Source organism: Gopherus flavomarginatus, chromosome 12 (genome assembly GCF_025201925.1).
Source record: "Gopherus flavomarginatus isolate rGopFla2 chromosome 12, rGopFla2.mat.asm, whole genome shotgun sequence".
NCBI classification, from domain to species: domain Eukaryota; kingdom Metazoa; phylum Chordata; order Testudines; family Testudinidae; genus Gopherus; species Gopherus flavomarginatus.
Genome location: NC_066628.1, coordinates 30,838,212 through 30,856,544, shown reverse-complemented (window position 1 = coordinate 30,856,544; position 18,333 = coordinate 30,838,212). Strand labels below are relative to the sequence as shown.

Here is an 18,333-nt window from a genome sequence, read left to right as displayed (position 1 = left end):
GACTGAGTTTCCATGTTTACCCACAGAACAAGCACAGCACGAGGAACAGCCAAGCAAGCTTCCCCAAGGCTGTCCTGTCTGATGTGTGTCCATCGTAAGGGTGGCAGAGGACCCTCTTTATGGGTTCAGTCACAATCATTCTTTGACCTGACTGCCAACAATGGTGACAATTCTATGTTAGTTATCTATAGAGTGGGAGTTGCAATAGTCTATAGGTGTTAAAATAATTTTTGACACTGGGTGGATAATTTGTTTTTGGGTGCTTTGACATCTGTCCTGGTTTCCTTGAAGTCATGGTTTCTAATGGGAGTAGAATTGGGCCTCATGACGGTGATGCCAGTAAGTGAACTCAAAATGCCAAGTCAGTTTCCAACATAAGCCGCTAAACAACAATCAGACGGTAACAACTTTTGGCCATTATGTATCTGAACTGGATTAGAATTGGAAAGCTCAAGGTGAACAAGGCATGGAGCTTCTGATGTCTGAACATTTTGGAGAGTGGTCTCTGATGAAGTGGACCAATCACCATCTTTAATCATCATTCCAAGATTATCTGATTATGCCCAAAGTTAAGAAATGCTATGGATTTTAAAATGAGAAATACAGCAATATAGAGCACACAGCATTAAGGACACTGTTCTTGCCAGGTATAGGTAAATGTGGAGTATTAACATAAGTAATGTCCAGGTAGAGATGGGCCTGATTCAAACCCAAGATCCAAACACCTCTGAATAGTAGGGATCAGATCCTCAGCTAGCGTAAAGTGGTGTCGTGCTGTTGACTTCAGTGGACTGTGCCAATTTACACCAGCTGAAGATCTTGTCCCGTGGGAGTTTGAAATCCAGATCTACACGGGGATTCAAATGTTGCCATTAAATCCCACATCTATTTATTAAAAATTATTTTCATGACTTTTCTGTAGTTTTTACCTTGCAGGCTCCAGATCTTTTGCTTCTTGTTCAGGTTTTCCTATTTATGAACGCTTTCTTTGTGCCTGTTTCACATGCTTTAACCTATTGTTAATATTACTTGTCTTTTTACCCTCTCCTTACCCCACTTCATCCTAACTTACCTTTCTCTTTATTTCCATAGTCTAGGTATCTTACCAACATGTCCACTGCTTCTCTTCTCTGTCCTCAGATACTTTGGGATTCGATTATAATCCCCAACCAGTTCTGAATTTAAAACTTATCTGCCAGTACATAAAATGCCATTGGCTTCTCTAATCCACTGTGTTAGCCAATGAAGCGCTCATTGGAGTGGGAACAGTCACTGTAAGGATTCTCTTTATCACAGTTCATTTCTCCAGTGAGAAAACCATTAAGAGCCATATTCTCTCTCAGCTACAGTCGCCACTGAGGACAAAATTTGATCCAATACAAGCCATAGGAAATATGAAAGTTGTGGGAACGTCATGAAGGACTGTATCCAGCCTAGATCTAGTCTAAAAAATACTAAAGCCCCAACCAACACTCAGGGCTGCCCAGACAAAATTAAAATACACTAATACAAACAATACAACAGAGAAGAAAAGTGATTTCCATCAGATCATCAAGGAGCACACCTGGGATCTCTGAATTATCTTGTCAAATTTTAATGTAAAACCACCTTGCTGGCTGGCTCAGCCATGTTGGAACAAAATGTATTTACAGAGTGATTTCTTGAGCAAATATTGGCATTTAAATAATAGCTAACCATTTCTTCTGAGAATTTGTGTGTGGAAACCCTGTCCTTCCCTCCCCAGAGAAAGTTACTTTTTTAGTAGATCAAAGTGATTTTGACATTTAAAAGGAAATGTAAAGTGTAGCAATAACTGCCTGGGGGAGAAATGGACCCAAATATTACATAACTTTTCTAGGCTTCACAGTTAGAAAAGATCACTTGTTTTAATGTCTGTTCATCTGCCTGACCTAATAGCCTCATAACCATTGTAGGCCCAAAAGAGATCCACTTACCCAGTGCAGATTCCAGATCAAACTTCTCATTTACTGCAGGCCTCTTACCCAGAACATATTACCCCTTACCATATAATCTATCTATCTTCGATATTTCTAATTTAACCATCATCATGATAGCATCTAGCCACCAAGGTCTCTTACCAGACTCTGACAAGCTTTGTGGTGTTGCTGCACCATATGTTCGACCTGAGTCATCTGAATCACTGCTGTAGACCTGTTGTCTCCTAGGAAGAGCAAACCTTTTCGTCTGGTCCGGCTTTATATTAAGGCAACCCATGCTCCTTTGCAAAGTCTGATTTGACCGGTGAGCAGGTGCCTTCACAAATTCATAACGGAGACCTGCAAGAGAGGGACATGGATTAATCCTGTAGCATTAAGATTTTAAAGCTAATCGTCTTTTATCTACCAAGGTCATCATTATCTATGTATTTTCTGAATCTTCTGGCTTTCGATTACTATTTTGTTTCTAGTTCCAGCTTCTAAAGCTAGCGAGCCATGGTTGACTGAAAAATATCTACAAATGTTTGAGAAGCTAAAAGTGTCAGAGAAGCTTGGAAGATAATGATACCTTCATGCCTCCTTGTTGGGACAGATTCAAATCTGGATTATGCTGGTGTAAATCCATAGATTCTACAATCACTGACTGAGGATTTATACTGGTTGTAACAGAGGTTGGAATCTGGTTCATTCCTTCTCTATTGCCTGTCTCCTTGCAATGCATGGGTCTTCAGACAGGTGAATGGCTGTGTTGGGTGTTAATGCCACATGACTGTTTTAATAATCCTAAGTAGCCGCATTTTTGACATTAAGACATTTAATGGTCTTGCACTAAAGGACTGAAATGGAATCTAAGCTGTGAATTTCTTCACAATGTTTTTGTTCTAATGAATATTTTAGGACAAAGACAAAAGCTTCGCAGTGTCCCAGACATGTGGTGTCTGCGATATAGAGCACAAGCTCAGAGTTGCAGGTTTCTGCATCACAATTTGGATTCAGTAGCCACCCATAGACTGAAACTGCATCGGAATGATACAGTTTGAAGAGTGTAAGCCTGTGTGGATTTAGTCTTCATTTTGGTTGTGAAGTCTGATCACAGATGCTGCTAAGACTTATTTTAAAATCCCCCCACACACACAGTATAAGTAATAATTGGTGCACCACTCAGCAGGTACTTAAGCATATGCCTAACTTTAAGCACATGAGCAATGCCACTGACTTCAGTGAGACTACTCACATACTTAAAGTTAGACACTTGAATAGCTTGCTGAATTAGGACCTCAAGTTTCTAATGCACCCTGCTTCTCACAGGATCCTAAAGGGCCTTACAAAATATATAACATTGCTGAAATGCAGCAGCTGTCTAGCACACATCCCTGGACAAGGGTGGAGGATTGGCTAGGACAGTGGGTACCTGAAAATATTTCCTAACTCATTTTTTTAAATTGACTAGTTTTCAGGTTGAGGCTGCCCCTTTAACACAGTGCACTGCAAGAGGTGTATATGGTACCTGAAGGTGTCCCGGAACCCCTCGTTGACCCACGGCGAATCAGGTACGCCAACATTATCTGGTCCTCATCTGGTTTCTCCTCGGAATAATATATCTTCTTGGGGCTTGCTACATCCCGTTTCATGTGCTGAGCACGAACATATGGATAGGGCTGCATACTGACCCTGATTTCTTTGTGCTTTTCCTTATCCTTTGTTACTTCCTCTCGGTCGGCCTGTAGCGTGTAGTCCCACTCTACATCCTCAAACTGGAACATCAGTACGCTGCTCAGAGCATTGATCACCATCCTAGGAAGGGAAGAGAAACAGTGCTAAGAAACACACATTGTGTAATGGTTTAGCAGTTACCTATTGTGCGAGGTAGCTTCTATGCACTGTTACAGATGCTGAGGCGCCTAACTAGAATTGAAGTTTCAATTGCTTGGCTGGGGAAATGAAGATGAGCAGTGTTTAGATTGTTGCCAGCCCTGGTGATCAGACCCAGCACATTGCAATTAATGTAACCTGAATGTAAAGAACATTGTTGAGTTCATTCATTGCTAGGTATAACTGGGAATAACGAGATGAAATCATGAAAAAGAAAAATTTTCTGACTGTTAGGCTGTGAAATAGTGCCCAAGAGAAGTGGTGGTTGTCCTGTTGCTAGGGACCCTTGAATCTGGGTGAAAAAACACTGGGAACAGACTGTAGGAAACATGTCAACTCTTGTCTCGAAGGATGGATGTGATGAGTAGGCCTTTTTGATCTCTTGCATTTATGAAAATGCAGTAGAACATTGGTGTGTTAAGAGCACACGTGAGCCTGATCCTGAACCCACCCAAACTCTTGAGGAAATTCAGATTGTAATCTTGATCCCGCTTTATAGCTTTCCCCATCTCTAAAATGGGCCTGAACCTAAACATCAGACTGAATATCCCATGTTTTGGGGAAGTTTGGACTGAAATCTGAACCAAAACACCACACCTACTTAATAGAATAACATATTGCAGTGATCTGTAGCCAATAAACCAGCAGAATCCTCTGAAAACACCCCACCTGTTAGGGCTGTAAGAAGGACATGATTTCTTGAGCAACACGATCTGTCTAACTGGCTCAGAGTCTGAGTGCAACTGCTATTACCAACCTGTTTTCTACAATGCAGAAGGACACCACAGGGTCACCTCTGCTATTGGCCCTCATCACCTTCAGGCAGGTCCCAGTCAGGAAGTTAAATACACGTATTTTTCCATCAGCGCAGCCACTGATGACTCGGAGATACAGAAATGCCAGATACAGGACTTCCCTGAAAACAAAACACCAGAGCATAAGCACATTCCTTATTCCTACATGAGAAGATTGAAGTAATAAGGTTCTTGGATGGTGAGTGAAGCAGGTCCATCTCTGCCTATAGGATAGATGAGAGAACTAGTCAGGTTTAAAGGAGGCTGGGGAGGATGAAAGTCACCCAGCAAATACCTTCCTAATCATTACTGCCTTCTGAATGGAGAAATGGCCAAAATTATGAAGTCCAGACAATTTATTGGACATATGCTTGCTCAAAAAATGAATGAAGCAGTCATTCGTAGCAACCACTGTCTCTAAGACCAGTCACCGCTTATTAGCTTTGCCAGTAGGCATTTTCAATCCCATCTCTTCTTTTAAATAACCTCTGAAAGTAAATGCAAACAGTATGGTGATGTAGTCTTATCACAGCACAGTTAAAATCGCAAAATGTCATGATATGCAAAGGGAATGGTTTCCACAACAAAACTAATGCCTCCATGTTTCACATATGTACTATCTTCTGTTTGTCTTTTCTGCCAAAATATGTAGCTTAACATGCTATTGAATATATTAGAGGTTCCTGAAATTTTGGTGTATCTGGATCCAATTTTATCTTAAATCATCTCTGCTTCTTTGTCAATAGCAAAGAGGTGGGAATGATCTTGTTTTCCTGAACTCCTTGACTCACAGTGGGTCAGTTGGTCCTGGACTGGGATAAGAGCACCCGATATTTAGGTGGATTGAGTCCTAGATGTTAGCATTTGTCATGGCTGGGAGCACTTGCATCTAAGTCTTTACAGTTCACGTCCAGAAGGCATAAGATCTGCATTAGTTTTTCTGCCAAAGACTTGTGTTTTGTTTATTCTGTTTTTTCATTTGCACTCACATCATTATATTTGGTTTTGGTGAGTAGTGAAGACCTCACAGAAGAAATAGTTGTAGGGGACAACCTTGGTTCGAATGATCATGAGCTAATTCAGTTCAAACTAGATGGAAGGATAAACAAAAATAGATCTGGGACTAGGGTTTTTGATTTCAAAAGGGCTAACTTTAAATAATTAAGGAAATTAGTCAGGGAAGTGGATTGGACTGAAGAACTTGTGGATCTAAAGGCAGAGAAGACCTGGAATTACTTCAAGTCAAAGTTGCAGAAACTATCAGAAGCCTGCATCCGAAGAAAGGGGAAAAATCATAGGCAGGAGTTGTAGACCAAGCTGGATGAGCAAGCATCTCAGAGAGATGATTAAGAAAAAGCAGAAAGCCTACAAGGAGTGGAAGTTGGGTGGGATTAGCAAGGAAAGCTACCTTAGTGAGGTCAGAACATGTAGAGATGAAGTGAGAAAGGCTAAAAGCCATGTAGAGTTGGACCTTGCAAAGGGAATTAAAACTGATAGTAAAAGGTTCTATAGCCATATAAATAAGAAGAAAACAAAGAAAGAAGAAGTGGGACCGCTAAACGCTGAGGATGGAATGGAGGTTAAAGATAATGTAGGCATGACCCAATATCTAAATAAATACAATGCCTCGGTCTTTAATAAGGCTAATGAGGAGCCTAGGGATAATGGAAGGATGACAAATGGCAATGAGGATAGGGAGGTAGATATTACCACATCCGAGATAGAAGCCAAACTCAAACAGCTTAATGGGACAAAATCAGAGGGCCCAGATAATCTTCATCCAAGAATATTAAAGGAACTGGCACATGAAATTGCAAGCCCATTAGCAAGATTTTTTAAAGAATTGGTAAACTTAAGGGTTGTACCGTACGACTGGAGAATTGCTAACATAGTTTCTATTTTTAAGAAAGGGAAAGAAGGTGATCCAAGTGTGATGAAGTGAGGGGTTTTCTTGGGGTTTTCTGTTTTCCAGGGTTTGCATGCACAGGGGGTGGGACTCAATGTCCCTGGGTGTTACTGGTTTAACGAGGTGAGGGGAGAGGGAGTTTATTGTTACAGAGGACCGGAGAGGGACTCGGGACCCCAGCTCAGGAGACACAACTGGTTCTGGCTAGTGAGAGGACAAAGGGCTGCAGAGAGAGGACCCCGCTGACCTGACCAGCTGGTTCCAGCCAGAGGAAAGCTGCGAGGAAAGGAGACCCAGGCCTTCCTCTTTACGACCCTGTTTACCTGGAGAAAAGACAATGGACAGAGGTGGGGCTTGAGGCCGGGGATATCAGAGGCCCATCTGGGAAGCAGGGAGGCTCGGGGCTGGTGAGGGGAAGCAGGCAGAGCCCACTTGGATGCAGGGAGACTGGGATGTGCTGTTATTGTGAGAGGCCAGGCCTGAGGCCCTGAGAGTCTCCTGTGCTGTGTTCAACTCTCAATAAACCCTCCTGTTTTATGCTGGCTGAGAGTCACTCTGGTCTAGAGAACAGGGTTGCATCAGCCCCTTCAGGGGTGAAGAGTCCCAGGGGGTCCAGTGTACGTGGACTCCCAGAGGGGTCCCACGGCAGAGACAGACGTGCTAAGGCTCAGAGAGGTGCGGCTCCAGGAGGTGGAGAGGCCTGACCCCGAGAGAGAGTGGACCCCCGTGAAGAGCTGTCTCACTGAAAGGAGCACCCCGCACGGACTGCACAGGGCCAAGAGTGAGCATGATCTGTGAGTCCGTGACACCAAGTAACTATAGGCCTGTTAGTTTGACATCTGTAGTATGTAAGGTCTTGGAAAAAATTTTGAAGGAGAAAGTAGTTAAGGACATTGAGGTCAATGGTAATTGGGACAAAATACAACATGGTTTCACAAAAGGTAGATCGTGCCAAACCAACCTGATCTCCTTCTTTGAGAAGGTAACGGATTTTTTAGACAAAGGAAATGCAGTGGATCTAATTTACCTCGATTTCAGTAAGGTGTTTGACAGTTAAATTGGAAAAGATGGGGATCAATATGAAAATTGAAAGGTGGATAAGGAACTGGTTAAAGGGGAGACTACAACGGGTCATACTGAAAGGTGAACTGTCAGGCTGGAAGGAGGTTACTAGTGGAGTTCCTCAGGGATCAGTTTTGGGACCAATCTTATTTTATCTTTTTATTACTGACCTTGGCACAAAAAGTGGGAATGTGCTAATAAAGTTTGTGGATGACACAAAGCTGGGAGGTATTGCTAACACAGAGAAGGACCGGGATATCATACAGGAAGATCTGGATGACCTTGTAAACTGGAGTAATAGTAATAGGATGAAATTTAATAGTGAAAAGTGCAAGGTCATGCATTTAGGGATTAATAACAAGAATTTTAGTTATAAATTGGGGACGCATCAGTTGGAAGTAACAGAGGAGGAGAAGGACCTTGGTGTATTGGTTGATCACAGGATGACTATGAGCCGCCAATGTGATATGGCCATTAAAAAAGCTAATGCGGTTTTAAGATGCATCAGGCGAGGTATTTCCAGCAAAAATAAGGAGGTGTTAGTACCATTATATAAGGCACTGGTGAGACCTCATCTGGAATACTGTGTGCAGTTCTGGTCTCCCATGTTTAAGAAGGATGAATTCAAACTGGAACAGGTTCAGAGACGGGCTACTAGGATGATCCGAGGAATGGAAAACCTGTCTTATGAAAGGAGATTCTAAGAGCTTGGCTTGTTTAGCCTAACTAAAAGAAGGTTGAGGGGGGATATGATTGCTCTTTATAAATATATCAGAGGGATTAATATTAGGGAGGGAGAGGAATTATTTAAGCTTAGTACCAATGTGGGCACAAGACCAAATGGATATAAACTGGACACTAGGAAGTTTAGACTTGAAATTAGACGAAGGTTTCTAACCATTAGAGGAGTGAAGTTCTGGAACAGTCTTCCAAGGGCAGTAGTGGGGGCAAAAGACATATCTGGCTTCAAGACTAAGCTTGATAAGTTTACGGAGGGGATAGTATGATGGGATAGCCTAATTTTGGCAATTAATTTGGCAATTGATCTTTGATTATCAGCAGGTAAGTATGCCCAGTGATCTGTGATGAGATGTTAGATAGGTTGGGATCTGAGTTACTACAGAGAATTCTTTCCTGGGTGCTGGCTGGTGAGTCTTGCCCACATGCTCAGGGTTTAACTGATCGCCATATTTGGGGTCAGGAAGCAATTTTCCTCCAGGGCAGATTGGCAGAGGCCCTGGAGGTTTTTCGCCTTCCTCTGCAACATGGGACACAGGTCACTTGCTGGTGGATTCTCTGCAGCTTGAGGTCTTCAAACCACAATTTGAGGACTTTAATAACTCAGACATAGGTTAGGGGTTTGTTATTGAAGTGGATGGGTGAGATTCTGTGGCCTGCATTGTGCAGGGGGTCAGACTAGATGATCATAATGGTCCCTTCTAACCTTAAAGTCTATGAGTCTGTGAGTCTGTCATACTAATTATAGGCAGGAGTAGTATCGCCACCTATTTTTAAGGTTGCCTGACACTTCCTATTAAAAACCCACTTTCCAGTGGCTTATAACTCTGTCTAACTGTAACTGTGCTGAAATTTACCATGTTGGGTGTCTTCCTCATGTTGAATGTTTTGGGGAAATTTCAGTCAAACTGATTTAGCTGTTTTGATAACAAGGCAAAGGAAAAACACATTGTTTTTCTCCTTATTAAAAATGCTGGGACCTTTTATAGAACAACTCTAGTATCCCCATGCTTTGGAGCAGGGACTTGAAATTTGGCAGTATATGAGCATGTCCTAAAATACTGTATCATAATGCACACGGGTAAGAGGACTGATTTGAGGTTGTACAGGCAACCTTAATTTTGGCATACTCTAACTTTGGAGTTTTTGACTTTGCAACCTTAATGTTTTTTGAAGTATATTATCATCATGGGTGAAATCCTGGCCATATTGGAAGTCAGTGGCAAATCACCCATTCACTTCAGTAGGGCCAGGATTTCATCCCTTGTATGTAGTCGATCAGTGCTTTTCTGTACACTTGATCTCTTCATCATCATATACAATATCATACATAATAGTTTTCCCAAATGTCTTGTTTTATTGTGTCATGGGACAACACTGAATGCTGCTATTTCCTTGTGAAGGTAAGAATCATACAAGATGCACAGTCCTAGGACTTTGATTCCATCTGTTCTGCACGGCATTCCTTACTCGGGAGTCACGGTTCCACTGAATAACAGTGAGTTCCTGTAAAACAAAAAACCCTCCCTGCAGGACAGGGAAATTTTTAAAGTGTTAGGACTGTGAATTAACACATTCTATGTAGACATATTCCTAAGCAGGTAACAGAGTTCACTTTATAGAGTCAGAGCTATAGGAAACATGTAGACATTTGTTAAATGTGGATTCCAACGTGTGAATGATACCTACTGTGGATGCCTGAAAGCCATTAGACATCGCTTATGTTTTCCCACCATGCTCCATCCCAGAACAAATCCATCAGAGCTTCCTGTCACTAGATGCCATTGATCAAAGGCCAGGCATTTTATTGGGCCTTGGTGCCCTTCTAAGGTCTGGAACATGAAAAAGCCACACGTCACATAGTGTAACATACCATAAGAATTCTAGGCATACACATAGCCCTAATCATTCTCATATTACAATCACAGTACTGCCCTCCTATGCTTTATAATGGATTCTATAAAGGATTACAATATGCCCTTTGGTAATAGTTTTGATTCAGTACTCACTGTGAGCGAAACATGCCATGCTCACTCTTGGTGGCCAGACACTAATGTGGACTTATTCATTCACTGGCCAGGATCACTGTGTGTACTGTGTGTAGGGCCCTATCAAATTCACAGCTATGAAAAACATGTCACGGACCATGAAATCTGGTCTCCACCCATGAAATCTGGTATTTTGTGTATTTTTACCCTATACTATACAGATTTCACAGGGAGATCAGCGTTTTTCAGACTGGGGGTCCTGACCCAAAAAGGAGTTGCAGGGTGGTCACAAGGTTATTTTAGGGACGTTTCAGTATTGCCACCTTTACTTCTGTGCTGACTTCAGAGCTGGGTGGTTGGAAAGCGGCGGCTGTTGGCTGGGTGCCCAGTTCTGAAGGCAGCACCCTGCCAGCAGCAGGACAGAAGTAAGGGTGGCAATGCCATACCATGCCATCCTTACTTTTGCACGGCTGCTGGCACTGCCTTCAGAGCTGGGCTCCCAGTCTGCAGCCACCGCTCTCTAGCTGCCCAGCTCTGAAGGCAGCGCCACTGCCAGCGGCAGCAGAGAAGAAAGGGTAGCAGTACCACAACACCCCCTCGCCCCCCCACACTCAATAACCTCATGATCCCCCCACTCCTTTTTGAGTCAGGCCCCTTACCATTACAACACCATGAAATTTCAGATTTAAATGGCTGAAATCATGAAATATATTATTTTTAAAACCCTAACTATGTGCATATTATTGCATCTGAGAATTAAACTGAGACCTTTAGGGTCTGTTAAGCGAATAATCAACCAGGGAAGACAATATGAAACTGCCCCTAACCAAGCTAGTAGGAGCCGTATGTAAACTTGGGTCATCTAGAAATGGAATATCTTACTCTTGATACACATGCGTACATGCAATTCTATCAGACTTTTTTCCATCAATAGAAACTGCTTTTCACCTCTCAAAGAACACTTACTCTGGGCATAAACTGGTATAACGGAAATCAAATTGGCTCTGATCTTAATTACAGTGCAGCTGTCTGGATATCCCTAATCTTTATAAACTGTTTCTGCTAGAAACAAATTTTATTTCTTGGTGTAACTATGCGTCATTCCCAGCCCTGAAATATGGCTATCATCCAGAAAATCCCTGCTTGTGAACATTCACCCAAACAAAAGCTCATACAAATATCTGCAAACAGCAAAAAATTAAAGACCATATCAAATGTCAATTTTTAATTTGGTGAATTGTTTGCCAATAAGCACTTACACAGGTCAGCCATCACTAATTCCATTGATCATCAGTTACCAGTTTCATACCTTTTTTTTTCTTTCTTTTTAAAAAACACCTTTGGTGTAAACAAAAAGCCATGACTAGTTGGGGTGAACAGATATGTAAAAGTTTGTTATAAAGAGGACAGTGGTCAATTGTTCTCCATGTCCACCAAGGAAATCAGAGACTCATAGGGGTTAGAAGGGACCACAAAGCTCATCTAGTCCAACCCTACCCCTCCCCTCCCCCACCCGCAAGATTTCAGCTGTCCAAACTGGCTTAGCTTGCAGCAAGGCAGGTTTAGGTAATTAGGAAAAACTTTCTAACTTAAAACTTTTTCACTTGGAGGGTGAAGCAGCACTGGAATGGATTACCTAGGGAGGTGGTGGAATCTCCTTCCTTAGAGGTTTTTACGGTCAGACTTGACAAAGCCTTGGCTGGGATGATTTAGATGGGAATTGGTCCTGCTTTGAGCAGGGGGTTGGACTAGATACCTCCTGAGGTCCCTTCCAACCCTGATATTCTGTTATTCTATGATTCTATGAGCACTGGAACAGGTTACCTGCGGAGGTTGTGGCATCCCTAGCAATGGAGGATTTTAAGAACAGGCTAGATGAATATCTGTCGGGGATGGTCTAGGTAAACTTAATCCTGCCTCAGTGCAGGGGAATAGACTAGATGATTTCTCGAGGTGACTTCCAACCCTATGTTTCTATGATTCAGTGTGTAGTAGAGAGAGAGAGCCTGGTGTAAGATCTGAGGCTGTGAATCAAAGTCAGGCCATGTATTAAAACAGATGTTTGCACGTTCACTGTCCGGTACATGAATTTGACAAAGTTGTTGCTAGTGTACTAGGCTCTAGATATTTGCATAAATATATACCAGCTAGTACAGATACATCCCCCATCTAGTATAAGATAAGATGGTTTGACAAAACAATGAATAAGGATGTTTTGTTCCAGATATCAGGAACCAGGGGAGATGATAAACAGATGTCATGAAACACATAACGTGGTGCGTAAGATGTTTTTTTCCAGTTGTTTGTCTCAGTTTATGAATGTCAGTGTACCTCGCCTTAACCCTTTGTCCAGCCCAGGGGGCAGCAGAGAGTCCTGCTTGCTGACTTTGTTGAGTCCATTGTAACAGGCCTACATGTGATAGTGTACCCATACACATAGATCCAGGGAGCTAGTACTGTGCTTTGTTGACAATAAACCTGGCCGAGCGCCTTCGCCACTGAACCGAGTCTGTGGTCTTTCTAGGTAGTACTATCGAGGTCTGCTGGGCTAGCTAGCTGCTCAGAGCTGGGACAGCACACAGAGAGAAAGCCCCCAAATCATTTCCAGAACATGCTATGATTAGGAAGAAACGTACCTTGATCAACATGCATGTATCAACGTGCCACACTTTCACCAACCCTTTTTCGCAACCGCTCACAATGTGAGTGTTGTTGATTTTAACTGTCCAAATGGCATCTTTGTGTTTTAAAGTTTTGATGCATCGCCCGGTGCTTAAATCCCACACTGTTAGGAGTGGGAGGAAAAAACATTAATAATGTCCACATTTATTTGTCTGTATCACTCTGGAAAATGTGAATACAAATTATTATTTGAGTCACAGTTGCACCTAGAGGCCCCAGGTGAGTTCAGAGCCTGCTTGTGCTAGGTGCTGCACAGAGACAAACCCTGCCCTGAAGCATTCACAATCTAAATAGTGAAAGCAACGGCATATCATTATAAGCCCTGTTTCACAAGTGAGAACCTAAGGTCACCACAGGAAGTCTGTAGCAGAGCTGAGGACTGAATCCAGGTTTCTCAAGTCCCATTGCCATAACCACAACGCCATTCATATTGTATAAAACCACTCTAACAGGAGTTGCATGCATGGCCATTGCTTGCAGAGCAGACTAAGCTCCACTGTGAGTTTGAAATCCACCCCCTGGTTTCCATTCTGGTTGTCAGGGTCACACACTGTGTGTGCTATAAATATACATATTGGGCCACTTTCCCTGCTGGTCTAAGCCAATCCAAACCCCTTTGCTGTTACCGCTGGGATTTGGAATGTGGCTGGTGGTGGCTCCCATCAAAGCCTTGGGGCTGTTTCGAGGATTGCTTGCTCACCTTTGACCATGCAGTCTCGTGCTCCTGACACAACCCAGTTTTTGTACACGTCCAGGCAGGTGATGGTCCCTGAGTGACCGTTAAGGATCTTCACACAAGCCCCAGTGAATATATTCCAGCATCTGCAGAGTAAGGGCCAAGAAGAGGAGAATCCTGTGATTCGTTAATTGTTAATTAATGACTTATTTGTTATTATTGCCTAGTTCACTTCGCACGTACGCTGGTGTAAGTCAGGAGTAATTGCACTGGGGTCAATGAAGTGACACTGAGAAAAGCCCAATGGAAGGGCAGTAGAATCAGGCCCTAATATTTAGATACTCGATCTTATATTTTATTCTGGTGGCACCAGGGCTGTCATGGTCACATATATCTGGATTGCTTCTCTGGCCTCCCAATGTAACCGTCCTTCAGACAGCCCCATTTCCATCTAGCAGCTGCCAAAAAGACTTACAGCTGCTTCACTGAGAAAACCCAAGCACGTGGATACAGCAAAGACCATCCCATGTCGAATCAGGTAGGAGACAAAGACTCCATATCTATGTAGACTCTTTCCCCTCCTAGTAGACTGATGTGGCCTTTAAAACAGGCTCTGCCATTGTCATCCCAGAGAAGAAGAACCTGACTTGGCTTTCCGCTTGTGGGCATAATGCAGGGCTATTGTGGCAGAAGATTCTTAGTATCCTAAGAATTAGTGACAGAGATGACATAATAAGACTTCCCCTTCCCCAACTTCAATGAGGACATGTATCCTGACCTACACCAGTGCATGCCTCTGCATAGTGTAAAGCTGCCTCTGTGTTTTCTTCCAAGTGCACTGGAAGGCGGTCAGATACCATGGCAATGAGTTGGTATCAAAATGATGGGAAGATAAAAAAAAAAAGACTCTCAGCTTCAGGAGTGAACTCCTGGCCCTATTGAACTGAATGGGAGTTTTGGCATGGACTTCAACAGGGCCAGGATTTCACCAGAGAGGTTAATCAGAAACAATGTCTCTGGTTTAGAAATATCACAACAATCGGTTTTCCTGGCATACTTTGCTGCTACTTCTTCCAGTACTGGATGAAACAGGAAAGCACAGACGGGAAATGTCCTGCGTGAGCAAGGGAGTACACTAGGATTTCTATGATGTGTTTTTCTTCTCCCATTATTACAGTCAGAAAATGGGGGGAAGGGAGGATTCTGGAAGAAATGCCCAGTGTTGGGTTTGGTTTTGGGGTTTATGCTTAAAATTTCCTTTCAATAGATCATTTCAAACTGGGTCACTCTGCCCGGTGACCCTTATCAGCACTGCTCACCGGATGCTGAGATCAAAGCTGGCGCTCAGCACGAACCCTTTCTTCTCATTGAGGAACACTGCCTTGATGCTCCCAGCATGGCCACTGATCACAGGCGGCACTGCCTTCAGCTCCATCACGTCAAGGAACCTGACTTTGCGGTCCACTGAGCCAATGGCAAGCAAGTTCCCACCACTGTAGTGGATTACCCTGTGTGGATCTGACCTGGGTAAGCAAGCAGAGACTGAGGAGAACATCTGCCAAAGCATTACTGGGCTAGCCAGGGAAGCACTGTAGGCTGTTATTTACAGGCACCTCTGTTGTGCTCAATGCTGCAGTATCTCAGCTCAGTGAACAGAATTGATGGGCCATCCTGGAAAGCTACATGGAACCCCTCAAGGTGCCAGTGGGAGGGTTGCTGACAGGGCCGCCCTTAAACATACGCGAAGTACCCAGCTGCGTTGGGCACCAAGAAATTAGGGGCATCAAATTTCCTGGTGCCCTACACAGCTGCGTGCTGCTCCAGTCCCTGTTCCGCTTCTTCCCCATGGCCCGTGCCCCAGCCCCACCCCCACTCCACCCCTGCTCCTCCCCCGCCCTGCCTCTTCTCCACCCCTGTCCTGCCCCCACTTCATCCCTTCCCCAAAGCCCCTGCTATGCCCCCGCCCTCACTCTACACCTTCCCCTGAGGACTGCAGCAGGGTTCAGGCACCCTGCACTCACCAGGCAGTGGTAAGTGGAGCGAGACAGCCTCAACCCACTCTGTGCCGCCGGCTCCCATCCGCACCGCTGGTGAGTGCTGGGGGAAGTTCCCCACTGTCCCCCAATCCCTGAGGCTGGGAGCCAGGGGAACAGAGTGGAGCGGGCTGGGGACGGGTCACTTCATTTCCCACTGCCCCATGAGTGCGCGGTCGGGCTTGCCCTACACTCACCTGGCAGCAGGAAGTGGAGCAACCCAGCCCCAATCTGCTCCGCTCAGACAGCTCCTGCCAGGGGGCAGTTCTTCCTGCCCCTCAAGCCTGCTCCTGCCCGCCCCCAGAGGCCTGGGACCAGCCTCCCTTCTCTTCCCCTTCCCCCCTCCCCCCCGTGAGGAGGCTGGGTAGGGCACTAAAATGGCTAGGGAAAGCCCTGGTTGCTGAGACCCAAGGTTTCAGCTGATGTTTGTAGAGAATAAATCATAGAGAGGAAGGGGATGAGACCCACTGAGGTCTGCTGACCCCACTGTTTTTGAAGTTGAGTCACTATAATGCCTTTATACAACAGCAAGTTTGGTGGTCAGGGATCCCCGGACATTGTTTTTTTTAATGCCAATTCTTGCAGCAACAATGTATCAAAATATACGTTTCAGGTTTTGCTTATATACATGTCCACACGTATTGAGACACATATCCTGTGATACACCCTTACACACACACACAGTCTCACACACACACCAAGACTCACACAGGCTGATACAATGGCCCCCCTGCCTCCCTCTACACACACACTGAGCTGGATCCTCATATAAACACACCGACTCATCTGTGCATATAGTCAAAGGGGAGTCTCCTCCTTTAGCTCGTGGCAGGAGCATAAGTGATTGGAGCAGAAGATTCTGGGTTCTAATCCTGCTTTGCATGTGTAATGGCAGCAGAAAGTGCTGCTTAGGGACTAGATTTTGCTACCGTTGGTCACATTGGGTAGTTCCTTACTATAGAAATACTTCCTCTGATTCCAGTGAAACTAATTCTGGAGGAAGGCACGCATAAGAGGGGCAGAATCGAACCCTGAAATTTGGACACAAATCGTGAGTAAGTTACCCTGTAAATAATGTGGTCCTTATTTTTCAAGCAGGGACTTCTACACTAGTTCCATTAAATCTTTGAATAAATAACAGCACCAGTCACCTTAGAAAAATTAATATGCATAGGAAACCGTAGCCTTGTCCACACTTGTGCACTAATAATACTCAGCACTTACTGGGCCTGATTCGCCCCTGGCTTGTACCTCGTGTCTTCATTTTCACTAGTGCAGAGTGTTATAAAACACTATCATTCTGATCTGGTGGTGTTTCACAGCCCTGCTGCACAGGTGAGAATGACAAAAGAGTGCAAAGTTGTTGTAGCTGTGTCTCATAGACTTTAAGGCCAGAAGGGATCATCATGATCAGCTAGTCTGCAGGACACAGAACCTCACCCCCCCAACTCCTGTAATAAATCCTGAACTTCTGGCAGAATTATTGAAGTCCTCAAATCATGGTTTAAAAACTTCAAGTTACAGAAAATCCACCATTTACACTAGTTTAAACCTGCAAGTGACCCTTGCTCCATGCTGCAGAGGAAGGCAAAACACCCCTATAGTCACTGCAAATCTGATCTGGGGGGGAAATTCCTTCCTAACCCCAAATATGGTGAGCAGATAGACCCTGAGCATGTGAGCGAGACCCAGCAGCCAGACACCTGAGAAAGAATTCTCTGTAGTAACTCAGAACCCTCCCCATCTAGTGTCCCATCAGCAGCCATTTGATCTGGAGTGGCAGATCATCTACATCCTGTTGGTCCCAGGGTATTAGCAAGATATGCTTGTCTCTCTCACCAGCTGAAGTTGGTCCAATTACAAGATATTACCTCACCCGCCTAGTCTCTCTAAGAGAATGAAGGCAGGCAAAAATTAGGCCCAGTATCTTGAAAGCATTTCCCAGACATTCTCTGATTGCTACAGTCAAACACTCCCCCCATTTTACTGATAGGGAAACTGTAGTGACTCACTTCAGAAGTAGTCGCATCAGAGCCAGAAAGAGAATGCCAGGGTTTTGGGTGCCCATTCTGGTGCCCAACCATTAGGCAAAGCTCTTTCCAAGCCTCGCTAATTTTGAAAGCTGATTTTGCGATGTGGTTCCTATGCAGTTAACTGAAAGTGTTTTCAGGGCCAGCTTACAGTGTCCAGGGAACTCTCCCTGAACAGCCTGATGGCAGAGGCACGGTCAAGGCTAGTCCTTTTAACAGGATTTGGATATAGTTCTACAACACCATTGTAGCCTACTTGAGCAATAGTGTAGTGTGGATGCAAACTGTGCTACCCACTGGTGAAAACAGGATTTAAGGGGAGGCAAGACACCTGCAGGAATCCCTGGGTGACATGACTGGCCTCATGAAGCCACCAGCTGTCCCTATAGGTTTATAAAGAGCTTTGAGATCCCCAGAGTTGGAGAGGGGTTGCCAGTGCTAAGTGTGGTGACTGAAGCAAGGGAGCGTGGCATGTACATACTGGTCTGTAAGGACACGAACGTTGTAGGAGCCGCAGAAGATGTTTCTCTCCTCCAGCTGGACAGTTTCAGTCATCTGGCCATGATAAGCTGCCTGTAGGTTGTTCTCCTCCTA

The 18,333-nt window shown here is 44.2% G+C and overlaps 1 protein-coding gene across 1 annotated transcript in view; it reads right to left on the bottom strand.

The window, feature by feature from the left end:
* The window catches only part of FBXW10B (F-box and WD repeat domain containing 10B), a 28,845-nt gene that overhangs the window by 1,515 nt on the left and 8,997 nt on the right, over positions 1–18,333 (bottom strand). The window contains exons 6-13 of the mRNA XM_050919221.1: positions 18,221–18,330; positions 14,996–15,199; positions 13,701–13,822; positions 12,955–13,103; positions 10,020–10,162; positions 4,588–4,746; positions 3,466–3,752; positions 2,100–2,297 (exon numbers count right to left, since the gene is read on the bottom strand). Coding sequence (XP_050775178.1) covers positions 2,100–2,297; positions 3,466–3,752; positions 4,588–4,746; positions 10,020–10,162; positions 12,955–13,103; positions 13,701–13,822; positions 14,996–15,199; positions 18,221–18,330 — 1,372 coding nt within the window. The remainder of the gene's footprint in view (positions 1–2,099; positions 2,298–3,465; positions 3,753–4,587; positions 4,747–10,019; positions 10,163–12,954; positions 13,104–13,700; positions 13,823–14,995; positions 15,200–18,220; positions 18,331–18,333) is intronic.